Raw genomic sequence first — 26,354 nt, forward strand, 5'->3', positions numbered from 1 at the left:
CCCTTCCAGCACTTCTGGAGAATCTTGGTTCACAGAAAAGTAAATTTTTCTCACAAATACTTGCAGTAGGAGAATGGCAGAGCTGGAAATGAACGAGAGTGCCAGAATATGCAGTGACTTAACTGAGGGCAGCAAGTGCATGAAATGAGATTATTTTATAGAGAAAGGATAATTCTGACAAATGACATTAGGAAAATTGAGTTGTCTGGAGCACATCCCATGCCTTTTTAAAACTTACTGAACACCTGGGTTCCAAAAACCTGAAAATTATTTCAAGAATTCGTGAATTAATTCCGGTTTTAAGCTGTTGAAAAGAATACACACAGCAGCCCTAAATCTTCCAACATTCCTAATTCTTCCTGATGCTGGAAGATGAAGTGATTCTTGTGAAGGGAGAAAAAAAATAAATGTTGTCTTTCTGCAAAGCCACTGAACAAGCTGTGCCTGTACGCTGGGGCTGGTGCCCGAGTCAGGCATGTGCAGGCAGTGCTGGGAGCTTGGGCAACAGCTTGTGTTGCAACTTTTCACCTGCAGGTTTGGCTGATGGGAGAACGTTCAAAGTGGATGTTTCAGTGGAATTTCTGTGTCCTAATTCTGCTTTTTGGCTGGGCTCTTGGTATTCTTTGAATGCAGGCCAGAGTGTTAATCCACACATATGCATACTCAGGTTTGTTAATTGTGAAACTGTAAAATGTGGTGGCTGCTTTTGCAGGCTTTTACCTGTGTGTTAAAAACCTGCTCAGGAACTGAAATGCTTTGGAGTAGGTAATGAGACCAAATGTCCATCACCTCATCCTTAACTTCTTTTATAAAGAAGAGAGAGGGAGGAGAGCTGGTTTTGAAGAGATTCTTTTTCAGCTCAATGTGTGGTATTTGACTGCTAGTGAGTTTATCAAGTTGTTCCTCACTCTTGTCCAGGTCAAAACCCAAGATACTGAGTGCTCTCCATTTCTGGGTTCTGCTGCTGACCCTGTATTTATCACTTTTGGCTACTTTGAGCTGCTGTTAATCTAACTTTAAAACTGGTGCATTAATCCACACTTCAGTGGAGTCTGACAAACTTTACATTGGTGTTATCAAGTGCTATGATCTGGAATAAAAAGATTTATTAAGTATAACACATTTATTGATTTTCTGCAGAGCAGCAGTGGACTATTAAGTTACATTTAAATGTTCTCATCCCTCCCATTCCAAAGAAGCTTGAAATCTTGAGCAATCAAAGAATAAAAATACCTTTCTACTGTACATGCACTGGTGGGAAGTCCTTTGGCTGGATTGCTCACTGTTTGTTGTAACTTTTATTATAAAATTCTTGTTTGGGGAAAATCCTCTAAGGCAGCAGCGTTCACGCTGTGAGATTAGATGCCTGCTGACTTTATGGAGAGAAGAAAAGGATACTATGTCTGAGATTAATAATTGGGAGATTTTTCTGTCTCTGCTCTTTGCATTGCCTGAAGGAACAGGAGTGAGAAAAGGAAAAATTTTTTAAGACATAAATGATAAGAATTGGAGCAAAGGTGTGGTATAAGAACAGCTCATGTTGTTCAGATCAAAGTATCCTGTGTGTGCTGAAGCTGAGAGCAGATTCCTAGGGAGCACTGTCAGCGTGGGGCCAGCCAGCCCTGATACTTTCCCAGAATACTTTCCGCTTCCAAGAAGGACTTCCTGAGCCAAAAGTGGTGTCTTTTGTCTTTAATATCCCTCAGTGGACTTTTCTTCCATCAAGCTGTAGAGCAGCTCTTTGAACTCACATAAGGGAGTCTGTGTTTTGCATTGTGGTGCTTGTCTAGAACTTTGGCTCTGACTGTTGGGAAAAGTTGCCTTCTTCCTGCTATTTTTGTATTTCAGGGTTTATGACAATCAGAGCTACAAAAGCAGTGCCCCAGATTGGCTGCACAGAGCCAGCTAATTGCAATTGTTAGTCTTTTCCTAAACAGAAAATAATGCCCACAGGTGTGCAGTATTCCTTATATTTGAATAGAACCGGGCCCTGGATATGTTTAATTTTATTTAAATCATATTTTAGTTCATTTTTATTCTGCATGAACTGTGGATTAACCTTGCTTAGTTACTGGGGGGATCAGTGTGGTACTTTTTCTTGCTTCTTGTGAGGCAGCTTGGTTTGCAGGATGAACAGTGGAGGAGGATGGAAGGGGAGTGGCAGGAACAGAGCAGGACCTCTCAGGCCTAGAAGAATGGCCAGACTGCTGGGATAAATCTGGATAAACCTGGGCTATGGCTGGTGTGTGCTTTGATCCTATTATTTTATCGTGATTGGAAAGCAATAGGATGCTACAAATTTTGATTCAGTTTCTGCTTAATCTTGTAAAAATGCTGCCAGCAATTTTCAATACTGCACTGAGAGTGTTCCCAACTTGGGGATCAGGTCTAAACACTGCTGCAGTTACCTTGGAAACGTGTGTCAAGTCACTCAAACTCTGTTTCAGTCCCTGGTGCCCTTTCTAGTCCATTGCTCTTCTCAGACATTTGCCACAGATAATTTCTTCTGTTTCCCCATCGTTACCGTGGGGTCACTGAGGACAAAAAGGACAAAAACACCCAGCAGGGAAGCAGAGCTGGGACAGAGCTGTAACATCCTAGTGGCCAGGCCAGGGCAGGAGGCCAGGGCCCACTGACAGCATGGCATCTGTCATGACTCATGGTATGGTTTGGGCTGGAAGGGACCTTCAGGATCATCCAATTCCAACCCTCTGCCATAGGGACACCTCCCACTGTCCCAGGCTGCTCCAAGCCCTGTCCAGCCTGGCCTTGGAGACTTCCAGGGATAGCCACAGCTGCTCTGGCACCCTGTGCCAGGGCCTCAAACCCTCACAGGGGAGAATTCCTCCCAGTATTGCTAAGCCTGTGCTCTGGCCATGTGAAGCCATCCCCCCTTGTCCTGTCCCTCTCCATCTCTCCTGTGGGCTCCCTTCAGGTGCTGGAAGTCACCCGGACATTTTCTTCCCGGCTGGTGACAAAGCCCAAAGTTCACTCACTCATTCCCATTGTTTATGCTGCCTTTTCTTGCTTTGTTTCAGCTGAAGAAGAAGCAGGTCTATGTGGAGAAGGTGGAGAAGATGCAGCAGGCCTTGGTTCAGCTGCAGGCAGCGTGTGAGAAGAGGGAGCAGCTGGAGCACCGGCTGCGCACCCGGCTGGAGAGGGAGCTGGAATCTCTCCGCATGCAGCAGGTACCCCTGGCCCTGCTGGGCTCCTGGATTGCACCCAGCCCCACACACAGGAGAAAGGCATCTTTTATCTTGTGCTCTTAAAAACCTTCTTTTTCACTAGTTAGATTCATGGATTTCCTGGCTATTCTATTGCTTTTACCCAATTTAATTCTGTTTCAACCAGAGATAGGGAGCGATAGGGGATCCATCCTGTGACAAGATCAGAAATAGCTTCATAGCTGCATGCTGCTGTACCTTTAAATGCCATGGTTATGTTCTTTGAAATGATTTAAAAATTCTTGTTCACAGTTTGGGATTTTACATAAAATTCATTAACAACTGGCCTGAAAAGAGGCCCTCCCTTTTGAATTTAAAAAAGCACACAAGACTAAACTAGCAAAGCCAATTTTATAAATGCAGGTGATGGAAATAGATGGGAGTTTCACACAGACTGTATTGCAATATTATTAAGAGTCTTTTTCAGTGAAAAGAATGAATGAGAAGTAGATTGTGCAGATGTGTTAAGAATTGCATTAATTTCAGGCTGTGTTAAATACAGATGAATTGTCAGGTGTCTAAATTTTACTGGAAATAGGATGCAGGCCTGTGTTCTAAATCACATTTCAGCTTACTTTTATCTCCTAACTTCCATCTCTGCATAGGAATAGATATTTAAATATTGGGGGTTTGCATTGGTTTTAGTAATTTGATAAACTTTTCTGTTACACTTTTGGAAGATCAGGTACTCTAAACCCCACAACTTTTTACATCAAGCCTGAGTCAACACAAAAATTGCTTTCCTGATATGGTTAAAAATTCTGAGCTCAGAATAAAATAGTTAGTCTGCCCTATTTCTATTCCTTTAAACCATTTTTTCAAAATATATTTTAAGTCAAATGTCTTGCTAATCCCACATGAGACTTCTTTATAAAACTGCAAGTTTTATTCATTGAACTATTATCTGAGCAAATCAACGTGCTTCCTTACTTTAAAAGGGAACACTGCCTGCTTTACAACTGAATTATTTCAGTCCCCAGCTATACACTGATCATATTAATTTAGTAATCAAATGCTTGAAAATATTTTGGATATATTTTTTTGCAGGGATGATACTAGTCAGTGCCTTGCTGAACGCTTGGGAGTCAGTCTGTGTTACATCAGGCATTATGGAAGGGCTGTGCACATCACACCTCTATAGACCAGTCCAGCTCTGAGATGCATATTTGGGACTTTGGGAAGGCCCAAATATACATCTTTGGAAAAAAAAAAAAAAAGATACTTTCCATTTACTTTTGTGAAAAAAAGGCCTTGGGAGGAGTATTTTGCATCTCAGGTATTTTCTTGTGAGCCTGCCCAGCACAGCATAAAGGCACTGCATTTCCCTCTGGGGGGTTCTTGTGTCAAAGCAGTGACAAAAAGCAAAGCAGCCAACCCTGAGCCTTACAGCTGCATCCTGAGACTCCTGTTTTTGTTTGGTTTGTTCTCTTGCTCCTGGGGATCAGCGTCAGGGCACATCTCAGGCTGCCAATGTCTCTGAGTACAACGCCACAGCGCTGATGGAGCTCCTGCGTGAGAAGGAGGAGAGGATCCTTGCTCTGGAAGCTGACATGACCAAGTGGGAGCAGAAATACCTGGAGGAAAGTGTGATGAGACAGTTTGCTTTGGATGCAGCTGCGACTGTGGCTGCTCAGAGGTAAATGGGACTTTTCACAGGACTGGGATTATTTTCTTTTTCCAGTTGAATGTCATATTTCCCACCCAGGAATGTTGTCATGCCATCCTCCTGTGATTGCTCATCCTGTGGTCTGAACAGCTCCTCAGAACTCTGCAAGCAAGTGGAGCTTGGCTGCTCTTCCTGGGAGCTGTGCAATTGCCAGCAATTAGAAATGCTTTTCCAGGGGAAGATTCCTCCACAGGCAGGATCCATTTTCCAGACTCAGAATTGTTCTGAGCCGTTCCTAGATGTTGTTGATTCAAAGGAGAAGAGACTTGGGGGTTTTTTATTTTTAAAACAGGAATCAGTCCTTGCTGAAGTCATGTGAGATGGGGTGAGCTTGGTGATTCACATCATTCACCCTGAATGGCTTCCTTGTTCTCCAGAATGTTTTTGCAAATTACTTTGTGGTATTGTCTGGTTACTAACCAGAAGCATCTACTAGGAAATTCTGCTCAAAACATTCTGCTGTGGATGGAAAGCACTGCTTGTGGGGGTGGGAAGGGTGTCTGAAATTTGGTAACATGCTCCCATTCCAAGACAACTGTACAGAAACACTTATTATGGCTGTGAATAGGCCAAGTGCCTCAGCTGGTTGGTAAACAAGAGCTGTTACTGGAGTGCAACTCCTTAGCATTAGGCCTTGCTTGCATGTAATTTCATTGCTCACTAGTTTATGGTTCTGGACAGCAGATTTTATTGTAGATTGTTCCATGAGCCAAATCCAGATAGGGATGTTATCACAACTGGCTTCCCAGCTTCTAAGATCACACTGGAATTACAGGGGTGAAGCTGCAGATCTGCTGTGTTAGTGTTTAAAGACTTATCTTATCTTGCTCCAGAAGGAAGCTGTTATTTTAGGGTATTGATGCTTCTTGTGCACTGTTTTCCACCTCCCCAGAGATTCCCTAAAGGCTCCAGCTGCTGCTTGTGCTTAGAGGCCATGTTATATTTTCAGCATGGGCTGATAAGTTGGGGCCTGGGCTATTGTTTATCATGGGCTGGGAGGGGATGTGTTAGGCCTGCTCAGGTTTCACTAAATGAACAAGAATGTTGTCCAGTCAGGAAAGAGCCTCTGCTTTTCCATTTCCATCTAGATTCCACTAATTCCAGCGGCAACCTCATCAACACTGTCCAGATTTCTTTCCCTTTCCTTTAACAGAGGAAGGTGGCATCCCTTGGGAAGCTGAGGTTGCAGGAAGGATGCTTTAGAGCCCAGGCAGGAACTGGGTCAGGCTGGGTTTCTTTGGTGAATGATCTTTTCATGCCTTGCCACATTCACAAGTGGAATGAAATACTCATTATTTGGTCAGTGGACTGCCCAACTATCACAGTGCTAACAGTAGGCCTTAAATGGAATCATCTGAAACTCTTTTCACCTCATTCCAGAATATTTGGACCAAGCTGCTTAGGATTGCTTAAGAAACTTCCATTCCTTGTTCCCTTTGGTATTCATATCCACTGTTGGAAGGGGAAGGGAAAAGGCTTTTAATCTAAAGTTGAAGAGTGCCTGGTGTTCCTTTCCCCTCCCTGTGTCCTTGGATTTTCCTCCTTGATCACTTTAGAGTAGTGCAATGACTCAGTTCAGGTGAGGCACTGTCCCAAAATGGACGGGAGGATGTTGTTGTAATGATCTCCATGTTTTTGTAATCCCTTTTCACTAGGACACAAATGAAATTAGGAGCTGGATTTTTCAAAGACACTGAGCCAGCTTAAACTCAAAAAAAAAAAAAAAAAGTGGATATCCATGTTTATTCCATTTGAGCAGCACTTTTGTGCTGCTGGGGGGAAAGCAGCAAACTTAGCAGGTCCTTCATGTGCTGTGCTGCTTGTTGCAGGGACACCACGGTGATCAGCCACTCGCCCAACCCCAGCTACGACACCTCCCTGGAAGCTCGCATCCAGAAGGAGGAGGAGGAGATCCTGCTGGCCAACAGGAGATGTCTCGACATGGAGGGAAGGTGAAGTGCACTTTGGGCCTGTCTGGCTTCCTTGGGACAGGGATTTGAGATGAACTGCCTGGGTAGACACCTCAGAACCAGAAATTCTTGTGTCTTCACCAGCAGCAGCCATGTCAAATGCCAGACACTCATTTGGCCAAGGAAGTATAAACACAGCAATCCAAAACCTGTCTTGATACTGAGGGCTAATGCAAAAAAGTCTTGGATTTTTTGCATCTAGCTTGTTCCTCTTCTCTCTTCAGGGCATTTTCATCAGACCCCAGGCTCCAGCCACCCTTTAACAGGCTCACAGAGCTGTTTTCCCTGGGGTTAGGCCCAGACTCCCCAAAGTGTGTTAATTCTTTCTGTTGGTCTCACGTCCTGCCCATTATTCTCAGGTTTGTTTCAGAGCTCCTTCCATGGCTGTTTAGAGCAGTTTCCAGTAGCCAGAGGGGGGTGGGTGTATCCCACTCTCTCACATGATCTAGAGAGCAGCCAGTGCCCAGGACAATCTCCTGGCATCCTCCCTCCACCTCTCCAAGTGCCTCAGGGAGCCCTAGTGCCAGCCATGGGGACACTGAGGCCTCAGTCCAGGGAGATGGGAGACACTTAAACTGTTCTTTCTCTTTGCCCCAAAGGATTAAGACCCTGCACGCCCAGATCATCGAGAAGGATGCCATGATCAAAGTGCTGCAGCAGCGCTCCCGCAAGGAGCCTGGCAAGACAGAGCAGCTCTCCTCCATGAGACCTGCCAAGTCCCTCATGTCCATCTCCAACGCTGGCTCAGGCTTGCTGTCCCACTCCTCAACCCTGAGCAGCACCCCCATCCTGGAGGAGAAGAGGGAGGACAAGAGCTGGAAGGGTAGCCTGGGTAAGTTCCAGATGCCGGTGGCAATTCTGGTTCAGAGCTTGGAGGGGAGGCAGGAGCAGCAGAGGAGGGTGTGTTGGACAGATAGAGCAGGCTGGCCTGGCCTGCAGTAAAGCTGGATGTAAGATGGGAGACATTTGAAACAGCTGCTTATTTTAATCACTTCTGGGAATTAGTGACTTTTGTTACTCATGCTCTGCCATTAAATATGTAAGCCTTTATTTTGCCATCTGACTTTAGGGATGCCTGGGATACAGTTTTCAGGGTTCCCAAGCACTTGCTTTCAGATGGGTGTTACAGCTGGCTGAAGGTGTAAAGTGTCCTTGAATTGGAGCAGAGATTTTAATCAGGATTTCTATCCTGTAATGTTGTGCCTGCACCAACATGACTTCTATCTGGAATGGCTCAACAGCGTTGTTCTGAGAAATGGAGTTGTTACAAAGCAAATCCCAGGTGATTTTTTTTTTCCCTGGGAGAAGTTAGGCCCAGAACTGAGAGTAAAAAACCCTGAAATGTAAATGAGGACCTGTTGCAGGTGATTTCAGAGAGTGCAGATTGGTGCCCACCGTGTTACAAGCAGCAACAGGGGCACTGCTATTGCTCAGGTACTTCAGCAGCCAGGGGAGGAAGGTGCTGTGCAAAGGCCAGCCAGTGCTGCCTTTTGGGGGAGGGAGCACTTTGCAGCTCCTGGAGCAATCAGTGCAGAGTGGTGCAGAGCTGATACCAGTTAGTTTTCTGTGACTGTGACATTTCCTTCCCTTTTCCCACACAGGTGTTCTGCTGGGAACAGAATATCGCTCTGAATCCATCCCCTCCACCCCCTCTCCTGTCCTGCCCTCCACACCATTGCTGTCAGCCCACTCCAAGACAGGCAGCAGAGACTGCAGCACCCAGACAGACAGGGGCAGTGAGCAGGGCAAAGCTGCTCCTTCCCCTGCAGCTCCCACCCCAGCACGACTCCCCAGCACCAACCTGACCTACAGTGCAGAGAAAACAGGTAACAGAGCTCAGCCCCAGTGCCAGGGGGCACCCTGCCACCCACTCACCATCCCTGATGTCCCTTCCTCCCTCCAGGCAAACTGGGGTTAGTTTTTGTGAGGACAAGTGTGATTGAGTGGTCTCAAACACACTGAAGGGATAAAAGAAAAGCCTGAGGAGTGGCAGCGTAAGCGTGGGCACACTGGGCAGGGAGGTGCAGCAAGATTTCAGACTTGAGAACAGGGAGATGCAAATCCCTGGGCAGTCTCTGAGTCAGTGTCTGCCCTGAAGTAAGTTGTGAGTAGGATGTGGGGTTTAAACACATGAAAATGGGCTGTTCAAACTGGCTATTGCATTGAGTGGGCATCCAGAGCCAGGTGCACTCAGAGAGGGGGAGGGAGAAGGAGGAGAGAGAGCTATCACAATAAAGCTGTCTTGGTACCATCCCAGTCACAGGAGCAGCTTCAGCCTTGGAGATCCAGTTGACAGTGACTGTCCCAGGAGCTGAATTTGCTTCCCACAGAGCTCCCAGCTGGCAAGAGCTGCTCATTTTCCAGCCCACTCTGCCAAATCAATGCAGATTACACAACCTTGCCTCTTCTCCTTACAGACACATTACAATGCTGTTGTTCTTCATGGCACAGAGTGTTTGGCTGGGCTCTGCCTCCTGCCCATGCTGTGCTGTTTAATGGGTATTGAGGGAGAACAGGTCTGGTGGTGAAAATCCACCCTGACTGCATTGGTTTACATGCAGTCACTCCAGTTTTGTGTGGATTTGTGTATCAGTGGGAGGTACCCAAAGGGAATTTGATAAAATAGCTTTATTTGTCTGGCTGCATACATGGGAATTGAATTTTTTAAAACTAAATAAGTTATTAGCTGTCTTTGGCCAATGATACAAGATGACTTAAAATGTTAATGTCATATTTCTAACCTCATTGAAGTTACACCTTTAATTGTCTCTTGTTTTTCCTCATCACATAGATGGGCCACTCTTCCACTCCAGCACTCTTGAAAGAAAAGCCCCTGTTCAGACTGTGGGGCAGGACCTCCCAGATGGAGAGATGGTAGAATACCTCATCTGAAAGGCTGTGCCAGGATCTGAGCTGGGATAACAGTAGCAAGAAATTTTTAAAAGACATTTTTATTGGGGAAAAAAAAAAATGTAGTACCTGAGTAATAAAAGAACACTCAGCTGTTTGCTCTTGTATATTATGTCTCAAAAGTTTGGACAGGTTAATTTATAATTTGTTCTAAATTATAAAAAACCCGTAACACTTCTTCTTTGAAAGTTTTCCCCTTTATTTTTTAAATACTGGATCTGGTAACATCTGGAGAAAAACACTAGACCTTAGGTGCACTACATCTGATATTTCATTTCAGTGTTTTGAAAGTCTCTTAAGCAGAAGTACCTGCTCTCACAGGTGCTGATACATGTCTAGCTTGAATGTAGTGAGGTGAGCTTAATAGCCTTAAAATGATCAGAACCAGGGACGTGGCTGTGAGCATCACTTAATGGTGTTGGAATGCAGGTGTTCTGGGGAGCTTTGACAAATCTGAGCTGTGATCAAGGGAGATTTCCCTTTCACTTCCTCTGTCCTCTCAGTGTAAGAACTCAGAGTAGGTGTTTCATGTTCATAGGCTGAAAAGATGTCCATTTTCAGTGTGGTAACATTTGTTTTTTACTTCCCAAATTCCTTTTTTAATTATTTTGTTATTAAAACAAACTACTCTGGTGATTAATGTCACATTTCATATTTGTAGTTCCTTTTGCAAGATTTGCCACACTTTTATACTTAAGTACTTTTTCAATAATTTTTACAGTGGATAGTAAATAATATATTGCATTCATGTTTTACATAAATTAATAAGGAGAATTTACAGGCCCAGCCCTGGTCTGTTAGATCAGATTTGTGACATCATAATTCCATTGGCTTTAGTGAAACTACTTCAAATTTACCATAGCTCAAGTGGGAAGCCCTGTTAGAGATGTAACAACTTAATCTACTGCATCTGTGGAGATCTTTCTCTGTAGCAGACTTTTCTATATTTCAAATGCCCTTCAACTTTGTATATCCCTCCTTTCTGGAGAGACTGGATTCTTTTTCACATTGCAAAGCCTCAGAGGTAGAGCTTTAAAGAGAAGCTCTGTGCAAAGGTTCAGATGGCAGATTCTCTCCTTTCAAAATACTTCTTTAATTCATCTGAGTGGAGAGAGCAGTTTAAAGAAAGTCCCAGAGGCATTACAGAAAAAAAAGTTACATATTTAAGTCATGAGGTTCACTTCCAGATTTTTGGGAGCTAGCACAGATGCAGCAGTGCTTTGGTTACAGAAACTATAAGGAGATATTAAGACCAATAGAAGTACATGAGTATTTTTTTTTTGTTACTGTCTTTGCATTTTATTAAAACACTTCAATATTAATTTCTGTTAAAAACCTACTCTTTTTTTGTACTTGAAAATTAAAATATTTCATTAGCCAGTGGTCACACACTGGGAACCTGGCTAATTTCAGCTTTCTGTACAGCATTAGAATAGCAAAATTTTCATTACAGATCATTTCACCCCAGAAATAAGGAAATCCAGCAATTAATTATCACAGAGTTAGTTAGTGAATGTCTTTAATTCCTGTTTGACCCTACTGCTGTGGTGTTCAAATGAAATGGCCTCACCAGACCACCAGGGATGACAGGAGTTCCACAGTGGGAGTGCAGAGGAGGTGCCTCTCTCTGCACAGGTGGTGCCTAAAGGTCAGCCCTGAGCTTTCCTTCTGATAGCAATCGCTTCAAATCCAAGGAAAACACTTCCCAGCATTTCCTGCAGCTTTGCTGCTGGTTTGGGATCTCCAGGCCATATTCCCAGTCTGCAGGAGGCAGAGGTGGCCAAGCTGGAGATGCTGTGGCCAGGCACAAACCCCTTCCATCAGCCAGGCACTGCCAGGCTCTGCCTGTCCCGTGGGACAACGTCTGTCCAGACAGTTCCACACCTCCCTTCCCTCTGAGCCATTCCCTGCTCTTTTCCAGGCACTCTGTTCACCACCACTTCATTCCCATCCCTGAGAATGTCTTGCTTTTATTTCTCTTGGTTTAATTCCATCCCCTTTATGAAGTAATGCCCACCCTGGATGATTTGATTTCTCTTCCTCCTCCACAGTTGTTGAAAATGCAGCTTTTCTCATTAGCTCAAGGTGTTCACCTTTTTTGCCATTTCAGTATAAGTAGCTATATTATATTTTGTGAGTTTGGCTTAAAATGAGCAAGGGAAATCAAATGCCATTGAGTGAGGGTGGGGGGGGGAGAACTGTTTGAATGCTTTTCTCTTCCTTTAGAGTCAGGATAAGTAATATTCCATCCTTACAAATACATTTCAGCATCTGGAAAGAAGTTTTATAACTGTAGGGCTCTAAATAAACAGTTACAACTCACTTGATTCACATAAATTCTGAAATGTCTGGGAAAATTTGGATCTTTTGCAGATAAAACCTCTTTCAGAAAACTGATTTTCACCAATCAGTATTGGCTGTTCAGGTGAAAGTAATTGGTTTATCCTCCCTGCAGCTCACTGTTTTCAAGTGGAGGGCCACTGCATTTTGTTTTTACAAATCAAAAAGGACACAGTAGCTTTTTGTGAATAAAATACAGCAACTATCTCCTCCAGAAATGGAAGCCAGGCTGTCTCTGACAGCCTGAACCATCAGGATTGCAGGAGCCTTGGCAGTTCCTTACCCATTGAAGTAATTTTGGAAGATGATGCAGTTTCACACTGCTTAGGTCGGGCTCTTTGCCCTATTTTGTAATTTCAGTTTCTTCCAAAAAAGCAAAACCCCAAAACTTTGCTGTGGAAGCTGGAGGTTGTTTTCCTGTGCTGACAAACTGGGAGCCATCAGGAATGTATTTTTCCCCTGGAGCTTCCTCAGAGCCATCCTGATGTGAATGTAAACGAGCTGCTTGCTTTGAGGAAGATGTGTACTATAGTCTTCAGTCTCTGTACAGATTTTTAATTTGTTTTTAAAATGGAAACTTCTTTAAGGAGACAAACTGCACACCTAGTTCCTTTGCCTTCTGTAGAGCTTATTTCTAGTAGAAAGTGGTTTTTAACAATGACTGCAACGACCTTTGCAAACCAAAATTTTAGACTAAGAGTTTTTCTTAAACTCGGGTATTAGAAGCAGAATTGTAGCTTTTATAAAGAAAGCCACATATTCTTTGTAGAGCAAAACAAGAAAATGAAGTTTAGTTATTTTTCCTCTTTCCTTTCACCGCTTACAGAAAGGCCAAACTCCCAAGTCCTTCCCTGGGGCAGCTCCTTTGTGGTTTCACTGCTCAGGGAACTGCCTGAGATCCAGAGACTTTTGTTCCACCTGGCCCAATTTGTTCTGAAATGAAACAGCTCCTACCTGGCAGCTCCTGGGGGCTCCAGGGATGTGTGAGGAGTCTGCAGGGGGACACTGAGGTCACCAGGTGTGCTGGGGCTGAGCTGTGCCCGTGTGTGAAAGCTGAGCACAGCCTTTGCTTTGGTTTTTGGGGCTGTCTCAGTTGGGGGGGCTCACAGAGTTTTATGCCAGGCCCATTTCCAAGGCCACCTCCTGCTCCAGGGGCCAGCAGTGTGTGACACCCCCGAGGCTCTGCACACCAGAAAAACCCAAATTCACACCAGACAAACCCACACCCGGAGTGCCCAGGGGTAGCTGAGCTTCCCCTCCCCAGGGCTGGCACAGCTTATCCTGGATTTGTGCTCCCTGCCAGGGGCTGGGGAGGGGGGAGGGTCTCTTCTCATGTATTTGTATAGGAACTCTTTTGTAAAAGTTAGTGGTTTTATGTCTAGGAAGTAAAAAGACATTGTAAAATGTAATTGTACTGTATTTATGAAGAAAATACATTTCTTTTCAAAAAGATCTTCTTCTAAGTTGGTTTTAGAGTTTGGTTTCCACCACCACCATCTTGCAGGGTTTTTGGGGGGCAGATGGCTTTGAGCAGTTTCCCTCCAAGCAGGGTTGGGGTCTAACAGGGGCCCACTCAGCTGCTTCTCTTTGGGACCCAAAATATCAAAGCATGAATTCAAATACTAAAGTTTACCATTTCACAACCATAGACAGTGTGTCAAGAGAATGATCTTTCCTATATAAATCTATATTGAAGTGAATCACGTGGTTTATTTTTTTCCCCCTTTATTTAACCTATCCAAGTTTATTTTGTCATTTGTGACAGGGCTGTTTTGAAATTCAGCTGCTGAAATAGCCCTTAAGTCTTTGAAGGTTTATGGCAGCTTTAATTCTAGAAAGAAAACAAAATAGTCAGTGTAAATATGCACTAAGAAGTCTTGTAAATGTTGTGTTTCCGGGTATTTTTCAAGAACGGACCCTCCGTGTATTTTTCAAGAAAGGACCCTGTGTTTTCAGCTTTTTTCCCCTGATTTTCTTGTTTTGCAGTAAATTTGTTTGGTATGAGAAGCTTATGGAATACAAAACAAAAACAATCTTCACCTTCCCTCCTCCTCACTACTGCTTGGCCTCTGTCTTTGGGTTTTCAACTCCTAATCAGAGATTTTACAGGATCAAGTAATTGCCATTCCACTCTCTTCCCTTAAGCATCCCGATTTATTTTTCCCCCTGCAGCTGCCCACAGCTCGCACCTTTTAACAGCAGATTAGCAGCACTTTGAGCTGCGGTGACAGCCACCTCTCCTTTGATGCTCGGTCCCTTTTCCAGACATCTGAGGCCATCAGCACACGAGCAGCCTCAGCCCTGTGAGTATTTTCCACATCACAGCCTGCACTAGACCCTTGTGCTTTTTGTTCCCGTATTCTTGGTGCATTTTGCTGCCTCCTAATTTATCTCTCCCCTCTCCCGGAGCAGGGATTACTGGGAAGCTGCTTGAAAGTGGCCAGCCTCGATGCAATTTCACTGTTGACTTTTGAGTTTGATCTTAACGTAGCTGTCACCTCCCCTGCTGTAATAAATACCAGCCTGACAAATCCTGGGGCCAGTGGTCAGCTCAGCACATCCATCCCCTCCACTCTCAGGCCTTTTGATGTTGTTTCTATAAATCTCTCTGGCGTGCCAGAGCAGAAATGAGAAGACAAAAAAAAAAAAAAAAAAAAACAAAAACAAACAAAAACCCAAAAAACTCAAAACAAAAACCAAACCCCAACCTGGCCAGACAAAACCCCCCAGCTCCAGGAGCTGGCTAATAGCTGCTTTATTTAATGACACAAGTGTGGCCCATCTGCACAGGGGTGTGAGAGGAGTAGTTGGGCACTTCACAAGCAAAGATCCAACCCCTGCTCCGTGGGGAGCAGCCAGGAGCCGTGCAGGGAGGATTTGGGATTTCTCTGGGATTCCACGTGCCCTCACCTCTGCTGCTGACCAGCCCACTTGTTCTTCAACATCTCCCAGAGGCCATCCCAGGTCTGCTGCTGCATCTGCTGAACACCTGCAAGGGAAAGGCACCTCCTTCAGTCCCATTATCTGCTACTTGGCCTGCCAAGAGCTGGGGCTTAAAAGGGAATAAAAATGAAAGGGATGGTGCTTTAGGTTTGGTTGGTTGGGGTTTTTTTCCCCCCTCTCTGTTGGCTGCAGCCTTTAGGTGAAAAAGCTCCTTTGCTCTAAATCCTCACTTAGTGGTTGACTCCATGCCAGCCCCATGGGTGGGAGGAGGGAGTTGGAAGCTGAAGCAGTGCACAGTGAGCACAGCACGCTCCCAAGGGCTGCATTATTCTATTTATTGTAAAGTCTTGCCTGTTATTGCTGTTAAACACCTCCAGAGAAAAGCAAAATTCCATAATGCCACAGGACCTTTCCCAGCAACAACTCTGTGCCTCCCCTTCCTGCTCCCCAAGGCAAAATTGGAGCATTTTATGTATTTTGGAGCATTTATCTGAATTCTGTAAGGAAGAATAATATAAAATGGCAGCAAAACACTGGCCCTGTAAAGGTGCTTTTACAGTGCTATTTATATCCAGTGACGTTGTGGTGAGATAATCTTCACTTTGTACTGTGGAGGTAAACAGGAGAGGAAAATTGTCATTGATGCCTTGCCAGAAGGAGCAATAATCTTTTAAATATAAGGCTTTTGTATATATATACACACACACATAAATGCATGCAATTTATAAAACCTGGTAATTTTGAGAACCTAATTGTACCTGATGAAATTTTCTTTTCCTCCCTTGTCATTTTTTTTTTTTTCTCAAACATAAATGGGCGGGTTTGGAACTTCATTGTGTCTCTGCCCTTGTGTTTCCTGTTGCTGCATTTCAGAACTCAAAACCAAGAAAGAACCCCTCCTGTCTGCAGCTTTTCAGGTCTTTATTAAAGTATTTTGAGTGTATTTTGGTGGCTGTTCCTTTGCTGGTCACCCCAAAGGACAGGATGATGCTCATTCACAGCCACAGTATCCCTGTCTGCACATCCATCCCCTTTGGCAGGAGGAAAATCCCTGTCCTGTCCTCCTGTGGGAACCACCAGCACTTCCCTGCTGGAGCACCCAGCCCTCCAGTACCTAAAAGAGACCAAAAGAGCTGGAGAGGGACTTTGGTGATAGAGCAAGGGGAAATGGCTTCAAAGTGACAGAGGGTAGGGTTAGAGGGGATATTGGGAAGAAATTCTCCCCTGTGAGGGTGGGCAGGCCCTGGCACAGGGTGCCCAAGCAGCTGGGGCTGCCCCTGGATCCCTGGCAGTGCCCCAGGCCAGGCTGGATGGGGCTGGGAGCAGTGGGATGGTGGGAGGTGACCCTGCCCAGGGCAGAGGGGTTTGGAACACGATCCCAGTCTGGTCAGAACCAAAACATCTGCACTTGGACCCAGCTCCCCCAGCAGACAGCTCTCCCTGCCCAGCTGGGGACACAAACCAAAGGCAAGAGTACGGCTGGAAGGCTAAAAACAGAGTCCTGAGAGCCTCAGCCCCGTTGCTTATCCCCACACTTTAACCCTCTGCAGCCACGTTATCTGGGATGTGGACCCAGGAGAAATGAGATTTGCCAAGGGAGAAGGGCTGGAAGACTTAATGAGCTGCCTGCTGGCCCTCAGCAATTAGTGCTGGACGGTACAGCCCAATTAGGGCACTATTAACTTTAGTTCTCTGGAAATACAGCCATTAATATTACTAATAATTCTCCTGACCTCAAAGTAATTGCAGAACATTAAAGGAGAAAACTGTTTCTAATTAAGCAATTCCCAATCCTTCTGTTTTCCCTTTTTTCTGAGCCTCTGGTGCCCTCTCAGCCATCCCAGTGTGGGGCTTGCCTGGCTCAGAGATGGGATGTGCAGTGGGGCAGAAATTGCTGTCCCTGCTGCTAAGAAGTGACATTCCTGGGACTCTTCAGCACTTAAAACCCCAAAGTCTGGACAAGCCATAATCCTGCACTCTCTAAACAATTTCTGATGGGAAATCTTTCACTGCCAGATTAAATCCTTGGAAGGAGAATCTGAAACTTCCACTGGTGCCCAAATCATAAAATCACAGAATGGTTTGGGTAAGAAGGAATCAAAGTTCCAAATCCCTCTGCCATGGCCAGGGACACCTTCCACTGCCCCAGGCTGCTCCCAGCCCTGTCCATCCCAGCCTTGGACACTTCCAGGGATCCAGGGGCAGCCACAGCTGCTCTGGACACCCTGGGCCACCCTCACAGGGGAGAATTTCTTCCTCATATCAATTGAAATTAAAGTAATTGCATTAGTGAGGAGAAAATGGAGGTTAAAGCTGAGAAAATCAACATCAGGAGTTGGAGATGCCCAGCTGGCACAGCCATGTGCTGCACATCAAACTCAGTTTGACCTGAAGGGTGAAACAGCTTTGCCTGTACAGACACAGTGGGCAGGGGCTGCTCTCCCCCTCTCACAGCCCAAAGCAAGGCTGCTGAGTGACACCCCACAGCACAAAAATCCAAATTTAACCCTTCCCACAGCCTGTTGTGGTAATGAACCCCAGATTTCTGTTCCAGTTCAAGCACCAGGAGGAGTGAGGATAAGCAGCTGTGCCAGCTCCACTCACGGGGGGTGGTTTGGTGGTTTAACACTCAAATTCTGCTGCTGACTCTCAGAAAAAAAAAAAAGATACCCCAGGCTGGATGGGAAAACAAAGCTCTTTATGGAGTGGCTGAGCAAACCAGGCTTGAATCAACCATGTGTAGGAAATGATTTTGGTGCTAACACATGTAAATTTGTTATAATTATTAACCAGGGCTTGGGGTGCTGGCATCACCAACACAGTGCTGCTCCCTGTGCCCCTCACTGCAGCCACACAAAATGCTGCTCCTGGCCCTCCTCAGCAGGGCAGGGACACTGGGGCAGCTCTAAACGTGGACTTTGTGAGCTCAGTGTTACCAAAGAAAACTCAATACCCAGACAAGACACAGAAAAGAGGAATGGCAAATTTCAGCCATGGTTTGCTGTGGGTAGAAACTTGTGTAAAATCCTCTCTTTGCTAATGGGTTCTTAAAAGACATATATTGCATGAGAGATTTTACTTATTCTCTAAAAACCTAAATTTCTCAGTTTAGTTAGGGTAGTCAGGGCACCACCCAGCCCGGAGCCTGGGCCAAATGCACCTTTCTCACTTTGGTTTTTTAACATGAAGGAAGGCGAGAACGGGATTTTGGAAAGCAGCATTTTTTTCCTGGAGAGTTTCAAGCAAAGCACAGCAGTTTGGCAGCAGGATTTGGGCTTTTGGGAACATGTCCTGGGGCCTCTCGCTGATCTGAGTGACCCCGAGAAAAGGTGGAAATTCTCTTTTCCCAGCCTGGCTCTCAAAGAAGGAATCAGAGCTCTTCAGTTCTTACTCCCAAGGTTGTTTATTGTTCTTTATCTATAAATTTTTTCTCCTGTCCTGCTGAGGTCCATTCAGCAAGACAGCCCAGGGCACTCTGCCTGCCCCTGGGGCAGTGTTATGTCTTTATACTAAAAACTGCATGTACAATGTTTACTTTAACTCCCCAATACCCATCACCTGTGTTAGACAGTGAGCTTCTGCTCTAAACCAATCCAAAAGTGCCACCATCACAGCAGAAGATGGAGGCCAAGAAGAAGAAGGAGAAAGGCTGGACACGCCCAGATTCCTCAGTCTTTCCCCCTGAACCCCCATTCTAAAAACCCCAAAATCGACTTTTTCACCCCGTAATAAATTCACTATCATTCTACTTAAACTGTTGTGGCTTGCAGAGCTTCATCTAAGGTTGGTAACTTGCTCCACGGGTCATAATCAAAACCACAGGCACCTTGGGCTCTGTGCCAGGGTCCCTGAGAGCCCTGCAGGGTCCTGGCTGCTCAGGACAGACAGAGGGATGTCCTGGCTCCTGACAGGAACGTTTCCACCTGCAGCTCAGCACAGCAAGGGACATAAAGGAACTGACTCTCCCAGACATCCATGCTTTTTTAAAAAAAGAGGATTTCATGCTTCAAAGAGCAGGCGAAGAGAGGCCAGTCCCATTTCTCACCCAAACAGCGCCATCGGCAGCCGCGCTGCTGCGGGCGGGTCCCGGGCAGCCCCAGCCCCGCGGATAAACAGATCGATAAGGGAACGATGAGGGAGCGATAAGGGACGGGTGAGGGAACCAGCCCCGGGGCTGCAGGTGCCACAAGGCAGCCGCATTTCACAGACTCGCCCAGATCTTTATTAAATTCATCTGTGCTCCCGAAAGCAGTCGGTGCCTCGTTGGTTACACAGCTGCAAAACGCTGCTCTGGAGGAGGCAGGAGAGGCGGCGCTGCCCGGGAGAGTGGGGGGGCTCTGGGGGGACACCAAGGAGCAGGGAAACCTCAAATATCATTAACTTAAAAAAAAAAAAAATAAAATCAAACCCACCCCGCACCCTGCTCTTACTGAGCACATCAAAACCTGAGGAGGGAGGCTGCACACGCTGCGAGAGGACAGATGAGTTTTGCCACTGTGCCACAAAAAACCCTTTACAAGCAATACTGAAATTATAGGGATCTGGGGGCAGCACTTTTGCGAGCTGATCCTTTCTGGAGCTTTGCACTTCTCCATCTCACGAAGCAGAGCCCACACCCATCCCTGGGCAGAGGCCAAAGCTGGGTGGGTGCCCACGGGCTGGGAGTGGGCACAGAGCAGCCCGTGGGTGCCCAGGCTGTGCCCACAGCTCCGGGCTCATGCCAGCTCCTCCCTTCTCCACGCAGCCTCTGGGCCCATCGTCCTGCAGTGACAGGACAAGGAGGGATGGGTAAAAATTAAACAGGAGAAGTTTAGCTAAGATAGTAGGAAGAAAATCGTCCAGTGAGGGTGGGCAGGCCCTGGCACAGGGTGCCCAGAGCAGCTGGGGCTGCCCCTGGATCCCTGAAGTGTCCAAGGTCAGGCTGGACACTGGGGCTGGGAGCAGCCTGGGACGGTGGAAAGTGTCCCTGCCATGGCAGAGGGGCTTGGGACTAGATGATCTTCAAGGTCCCCTTCCATCCTTTAACATTCCATGGTTTTATCCCGGCCACCATCAGCTCTTCCTCCGTGCTCTGGCCCGGCGCGGCCATCCCAGCGGGGACATCAGGGCCACCCCCGCTCCCGGCGCACCGCCGTGTCACTGGGGCCGGTGCTGACGGCTCGGGCTGTGTCTGCAGGGTCAGGGCACTGCTTTCCCCAGATCCTCTAGATGGCAATCGCTCTCAGCCCTGCCGAGCCTCCTCCCGCAGCTCGCTGCGAACGCGGAGCCAGCCCGGCTGATGCTCTGAGCCCCGTGTCACCTGTCAGCGACCCTCGTGTCCCGCTCCCTGCCGGCTCCCGGGGCTCTGGCCCTTCTCCCGACCTCCCTGCTCCCGACACCGGGCTTTGGGACGAGCCACCAGCCCTGACATCAGTTCCTGCGTCTCACGGGGGACAAACACACCTAATCGAGTCACCCAGTTCATTCCCAGCTGGCTAGAAAAGATTTTCTCATTGTAACCAAACTTTAAAGTGCATTTTTAAGTGCAGAGAGGCTGGCCAGGCAAGGAGGAGTTTGCAGCTGCCTTGGTGCCGTGGGTGCCAAAGAGGGCTGAGCCCAGGGCACCCCACATTTGGCCAACCCCACCCGTGGGGCCGTGGGGGACAGGGAGCAGCGGGGTCCTGCTGTGGAACCCGAGACTGGAGCAGCTTCCAGCCGGGAAACTGCAGATCTCGTCCATCCCTGGCTGCCCCCGGCGATGGGTGCAGTAAATGGAATTTATTGTGCCCAAAGGAGAGCCCCGAGCCGCGGGGCCACTCACTGCAGCTGCTGGGTGGGTGCCAGGGCAAATATTGCTGCTTTCTCTGGTAAAAAATAACCACAGACAGCTTCAGCCTCACTGATGGGAGGCGGGGAAAAACAGGAGTCGCTTTCCAGCTGTGTTTCCTCATGCTCACACTTAGGCACTGCTGCTGCCTAATTTCCACCTGCGGGCTCCTGGGCTGCTGCGGGAGCCGGGCAGGGGCACCAAGGCCCGGGGGGTTTGCTCCGTCTGCTGCCTCATCCCTCATCCTGCCTCCAGCCGAGCACCAGCCCGGCTCATCCCACTGCCCCATCCCACCCTGCAGCCCTGTTCCAGATTGCAAGGCAAGATGCATTCTATTGCCATCTGTATGGCAGTTGTCTGGTGCCAAGTGGGCAATGCTCCTTATCTCTCTTCCTGAGTGATCATAATCAACAGGGGGACATCTGCTGATAAGGGGCTATTGAATGTCACCACATGGCTGATAAGAACTACAACATCCCATTGTGAGATGCTCCGCCCAGAGGGAGGAGCCAAGCATTCCTACCCAGATATAATCTGGAGATTCTGACACACCACACAGCTCTTTCTCCACTGGACTCCCCAGAGGAGCAGCAGCTGCTGCTATTTCCACGGATCTGCAGAGGAAGAATTCACCCCTTTCCTACAGGACCCCCTGCTCCAACAGAACCACGCCTGACACTCCAGGAGGATGCAGCCCCTTTTCCAACCGGACTGCTACCAACACCCTGAGTTCTGACTCTGTCAGTGTTGTTCTGGTGTATTGCATTGTTTTATTTTATCCTTTTATTTTTTCCCTTCCCTATTAAAGAACTGTTATTTCCTGCTCCCATATTTTTGCCTGAGAGCCCCATAATTTAAAATTCACAGCAATTCGGAGGGGTGGGGAGGGTTTGCATTCTCCATTTCAGGTGAGGCTCCTGTCTCCTTTAGCAGGCACCTGGCTTTCCAAACCAAGACAAGCCCCATCCCATCCCATCCCATCCCATCCCATCCCATCCCATCCCATCCCATCCCACTGCCCACCTCTTGCTTTTCTCAGCTTTTACAGAGACAGGGCAACTGAGAGGTGTTTTAAAAGATTTTATTCTGTTATGAGTCTGGATGAATAATGAGACACAAGAAATGTAAAACTCAATGCCATTCCATCAGAAGTTAACTTATTTTTTTGGTTCTAATATTTCATAAATGTTTTAGTTAATTAATTTTTGTTATATAATGTTATTATTTTAATATTAATTATATATATAAGATAAAGATGTGGCTTTGTTATAATTTTTATCATATTTTAATAGTATTTTTATAGTTTTAATTTTTAAAAATATTTAGGTTTTTTGCAAGGTTCTATTTTGAATTTTGTTGAAATTTATTTTTAATTTTTAAAAAAAATGTTATTTTAATTTTATGGGCTTTTTTAAAGTTAGTGTATTTTATTTTAGTGTTTGTATATAGATGTATAAGATTGTATGAGCTTTTTGTTAGATTTTGAGAATTGAAATAAAATCTTTTAAAATGCCTCTCAGTTGCCCCATCTCTGTAAAAGCTAAGAAAACCAACATTCACTGTCCTTCAGTTTCAACAATTTTTCCACAAGTTCAGATTTCGTGGGGAAGGTGCCTGGGCTCTTTCTGCCCCAGGTGCAGCCCCTCTTCCCACCCCCACCAGAGCCATGGGCAGGTGAGGGTGTGCAGGGGCTGGACAGCTGGCCTGCCAGCAAAGCTGAGTTAATAAAAGAAATAACAATTGATGATTTTTGAGTGTATCCATAGCAAGGAAGAAGACAAGGCTGTCAGCATGGAAACAGATTAGAAAAGACACATGAGAATTTTTGTAAGCTAGACTACGTGCCTCAGTGGATGTGTATATGTGCTTTTAAAAATTTTTGTAGAACTTTTGCCAATTATATTGACATTATTTGCTTTGCACCAATGAATATAAGTTATTGTGATGTTGTTCATGACTTAAGATCACGCTTTGTTAAGAGTATATAAGCTGGGGAAAATGCAGAATAAAAACCATTTTTCTCCTTGGACCCTGATCACGTGTGGATGTTCTGTCTGACCTAACAGTGACAAGGGTGCAGCACATCCAGAGAAAGGAGCTGCTCATTTTCCCTGCCTCAGGAACAGGATGAGCTGCAGGCATGTTGGACACTGAGCAGCTTTGCAGGGCTGCTTTTCCCTGGTGAGACATTTGCCCAGGGCTGGAGTTGACTCAGCACCAGGGATGAGGAGCTGCAGAAGGGAGCAAGCAGAAAATAATGAATCATGATAGAAAATGATAAATCCCTGCAATAATAAATAATGCAGTAAGAGGTAATTAATTATCTCCATTTGTGCTGGGCTGCCTGGTTATTGATTTAGGTGTGTTCCCAGCCCTGGCAGCCCTGACTCCTTCAGGATTTCAGCACCTGTGTTCCTCCACCTTCCCTACTGTGCTGCAGGTGCGTGCAGGACTCGCATCTCCCAGACCAGGAGCTGCCCCTGGGCTGTCCTGTGCCCATGCTGTCACCCAGGTGTCCTTGGGCACAGAAGTGTTGGGATCAGCTGCAGGGACAGGGAAATCACCGCTGGGTGACCCTGGGGGGAGCGGGCGGACGTGGCCGCAGCCCAGCCCCGGCTGCAGCAGCGATGTCAGAGGCACCAGATGGCTCCTTTTCTGCCTGCCTTAATGGTGCCTAATGAGGTCACTCCCATAAAAGAGTTAATTATTTCCTGGGAGCCATTTGCTAACGTAATTAAGTCTCTTTCATGCCTGGTTTTAGCGACTGGCTGAGAGCAGGGCTGGTGTGAAAGGCGAAGCAAGGGGTGACTGCTCCAGCAGTGCCCACTGCCTTGTGCTGGGCACCCAAACCAGGAGCCTTTCTGTTCCTCTCTCCCAGAAATGGGCAGCATTTTTCATCCTGGGCTGGTTTTTCATCCTCCTTCCCCCCAGAAGCACTACAAAGGCCATTGCAATGTGTGATGTCATTTGGAAGTGCAAAGGATGGGTTTTAAAGGCTTGTTGTGTCTGGTACCTTGGGTGTGATGGAGTTCCTTCAGTTCTTCTTCCTTAGGAAGCACAGATGGCATCCTGAGCATTTTTACTGAAATGACCAGGGAAGGGCTGTGCCCCCAGAGGCCATCCTGCTCCTTCTCCCAAACCTGTGGGTGAAACACAACCACGAGCATCTGCCAGGGCAGCGCAGCCACAGGAGCAACAGCTCCAGCTATTCCCACACGTGCACAGCTTTAATTAAAAAATAAACTGGCAGACACCATAAAAAATTCAAACTTAAATGCCTTTAACATCCATCTGCAAGGCTGAGTGGCTGCCACTCCCCACTGGGTTCAAGAGGCTCCATGTCCCACTCAGGATCCTGGGTCCTGCTGCTGGTACCTGATGTTGTCCCTCCATGGGGTGGCATCTGGAGAGCACACCCCACAGGGGTGCAAGGAAGAGGGGTGCCTGCAAGCTCCCAGGAATGCTTTGAGTGCTTTCATTTCGTTTTATTAGGGTTTTTCTGCTCCCTAGTGGGTGTTGCAGGTGTCACCCAGGGGAGGAGGAGTTCTGTGGCCACACAGCAAGGCCGATGTGGGGAGGTGGCCCCGTGCTGCAGAGCCCGTGGGACAGGAGGTCACAGTGCCAGGTCTGGCCCTGCTCCCTCTCAGGGCTCCCAGTGATGGGGACAGCCAGCAATCCCACAGGGGAACTTGTTGTGTCCCTTATCTCACTCCTTGGGAGCTGGGGTAGTTGATCCCTGCTCTGCAAGACCAAAGACTCAGAACATGATGGTGCTGCTTCCCTGCCAGGCCACCACTGAATTATTTAATCTCTTCTGAAAAATCTGCCTGGTGCCTGGCAGGGAGGGAAACTCCCCAGGCTCTGCCTGGAACCTCTTTTTCTCTCGTTTTTTATGGTTTTTTTTGCATGAATCTGCCTTTTGCTGTTCTGCCCCTGGAGAAGGTGGTACCATCCCCCTGTCCAGCAGTGACAAACCCTGCTCCCCTCCCGGGTGTGCTGCTGCTCCTGGCTGATTATTCCTGTTAATTACTTCCTTCAGAGCAGGAGCCAGATGCAGAGCTGTCAGCTCTGAGTGCTGCTTGGCTTTTGCCCTCCCATCTGCAGCCACTGGCCTTGGAGAATCCTCCTGGAGGCTCTCGGTGCCTCTGGCAGGAGCACAAACAGCAGGGCTGCAAGGGCACCGTGCCACCAGCGCTCCCAGACGGGGCTGTGGTCCCAAATCCTTCCATTCCTGGTGTTTTTCTGGATGCTTGGGCACAGGGATGTGCTGGGCAGAGCAGAGGATGCAGGAACAGAGGCTGTGGGGGTACCAAGCCCTGTGTGAGATGGGCTGCTCTGCCCAGCCTGGGCCCAGCACCAGCTCACAGCTGCTGGCTCTGGGTCCTGCAGGGGGGCTCTGCAGAGGGGAGCAGCTCCACTGGGGCCAGAGCAGCCTCAGCAGAGCTGTGGGAACAGGGCTCTTCCTCAGGGGGCTTCCTCTCCCTCTGGATCCAAGCACCAAGCATTTACCAATGGTGCTGACCCTCAGGAGGGACAGGCTGTGCTGGGCACAGCAGCTGCTTCTGCTTCCCCTCCCTTCATCCCAGGCTGGCTGATTGCTCTGGCCCAGTTTCCACGTGGGAAAAGCCCAGCTGGGGATGATGGACAGGAAGATGCTGCTCAGCAGGAGCAGCAGGGAGTTATTTACTCCCTCCCACCCTGGGAGCACACACACCACAGCCCCTGGGCTGCACCACGGGGCTACTCCTGGGCAAAGCAGATTAATAAATATCCTGGCAGGGCTGGGAATGAAAATGGGGTTTCACAGGCTGCACCTTGCCCTGTGCTGAGCTCAGCTGTAGAGCAGCAGAACCCAGCCCAGGTCTGCTCCTGGCGCACTGGAGGGTCCTTCAAGGGGCTGATGCTCTCTGCCTCTCATGCCTCCCCTGAAAGGAGGCTGCAGGAAGGGAACCCAGAGCAGGTGTTTGCTGGCAGAGCAGTGTTTGGAGGCCTCTCTGTATCCATTTTTCATTGCAGTGCTTCACAGCACATTTCTGGAAGCAGCAGAGAGGAGCATCTGCTGACAAGAACCTCCCATGGCCACCAGAACTGGTGAGAAGCGCTGGAGCCAGGGCAGCAGCTGAGCAGAGGCACTGCCCAGAGCTGGGTGGCTTTCAGTGCTTCATCCTTGCTTGCTGGAGGGGAGAAGGGAGTGGCTGGGTCTCTGCAAATCCCAGGGCACCCAGAGCAGCAGAGGCCAGCACCAGCCAGGGCCCCGAGAGCCTGCTGCTGAATCCCCCATCTTCACAGCGCTGGAAAGAATTCAAAATACTCTCTGCTGGTGTTTGGCACATCCTTTTGCAATCCTTAATGCTCACCTCTCCCTGCTGAATGAGCTTGGTGGGTTTCAGGAGGCCTGGAGGGAGAGGAATTCACCCTGACTGGTGGCAGTGACCTTCAGGAGGAGCAGGAGTGCCCCAGGTGAGCTGAGAGCACCAGGACTTGGTGCCAAAGGC

At 47.4% G+C, this 26,354-nt stretch overlaps 1 protein-coding gene across 2 annotated transcripts in view; it reads left to right on the top strand.

Moving 5' to 3' along the window:
* The window catches only part of AMOT (angiomotin), a 58,454-nt gene extending 46,522 nt beyond the window's left edge, over positions 1-11,932 (top strand). For both annotated transcript variants that reach the window (XM_084212855.1, XM_084212854.1), the window contains exons 8-13: positions 3,039-3,188; positions 4,670-4,860; positions 6,720-6,842; positions 7,460-7,692; positions 8,462-8,686; positions 9,652-11,932. In XM_084212855.1, the coding sequence (XP_084068981.1) occupies positions 3,039-3,188; positions 4,670-4,860; positions 6,720-6,842; positions 7,460-7,692; positions 8,462-8,686; positions 9,652-9,752 (1,023 nt within the window). In that variant the 3' untranslated portion in view covers positions 9,753-11,932. The remainder of the gene's footprint in view (positions 1-3,038; positions 3,189-4,669; positions 4,861-6,719; positions 6,843-7,459; positions 7,693-8,461; positions 8,687-9,651) is intronic.
* The last annotated feature ends 14,422 nt before the right edge of the window (positions 11,933-26,354 follow it).

The sequence above is a fragment of the Fringilla coelebs genome (assembly GCF_963513975.1).
Source record: "Fringilla coelebs genome assembly, chromosome: 11".
In the NCBI taxonomy this organism is placed as follows: Eukaryota; Metazoa; Chordata; class Aves; order Passeriformes; family Fringillidae; genus Fringilla; species Fringilla coelebs.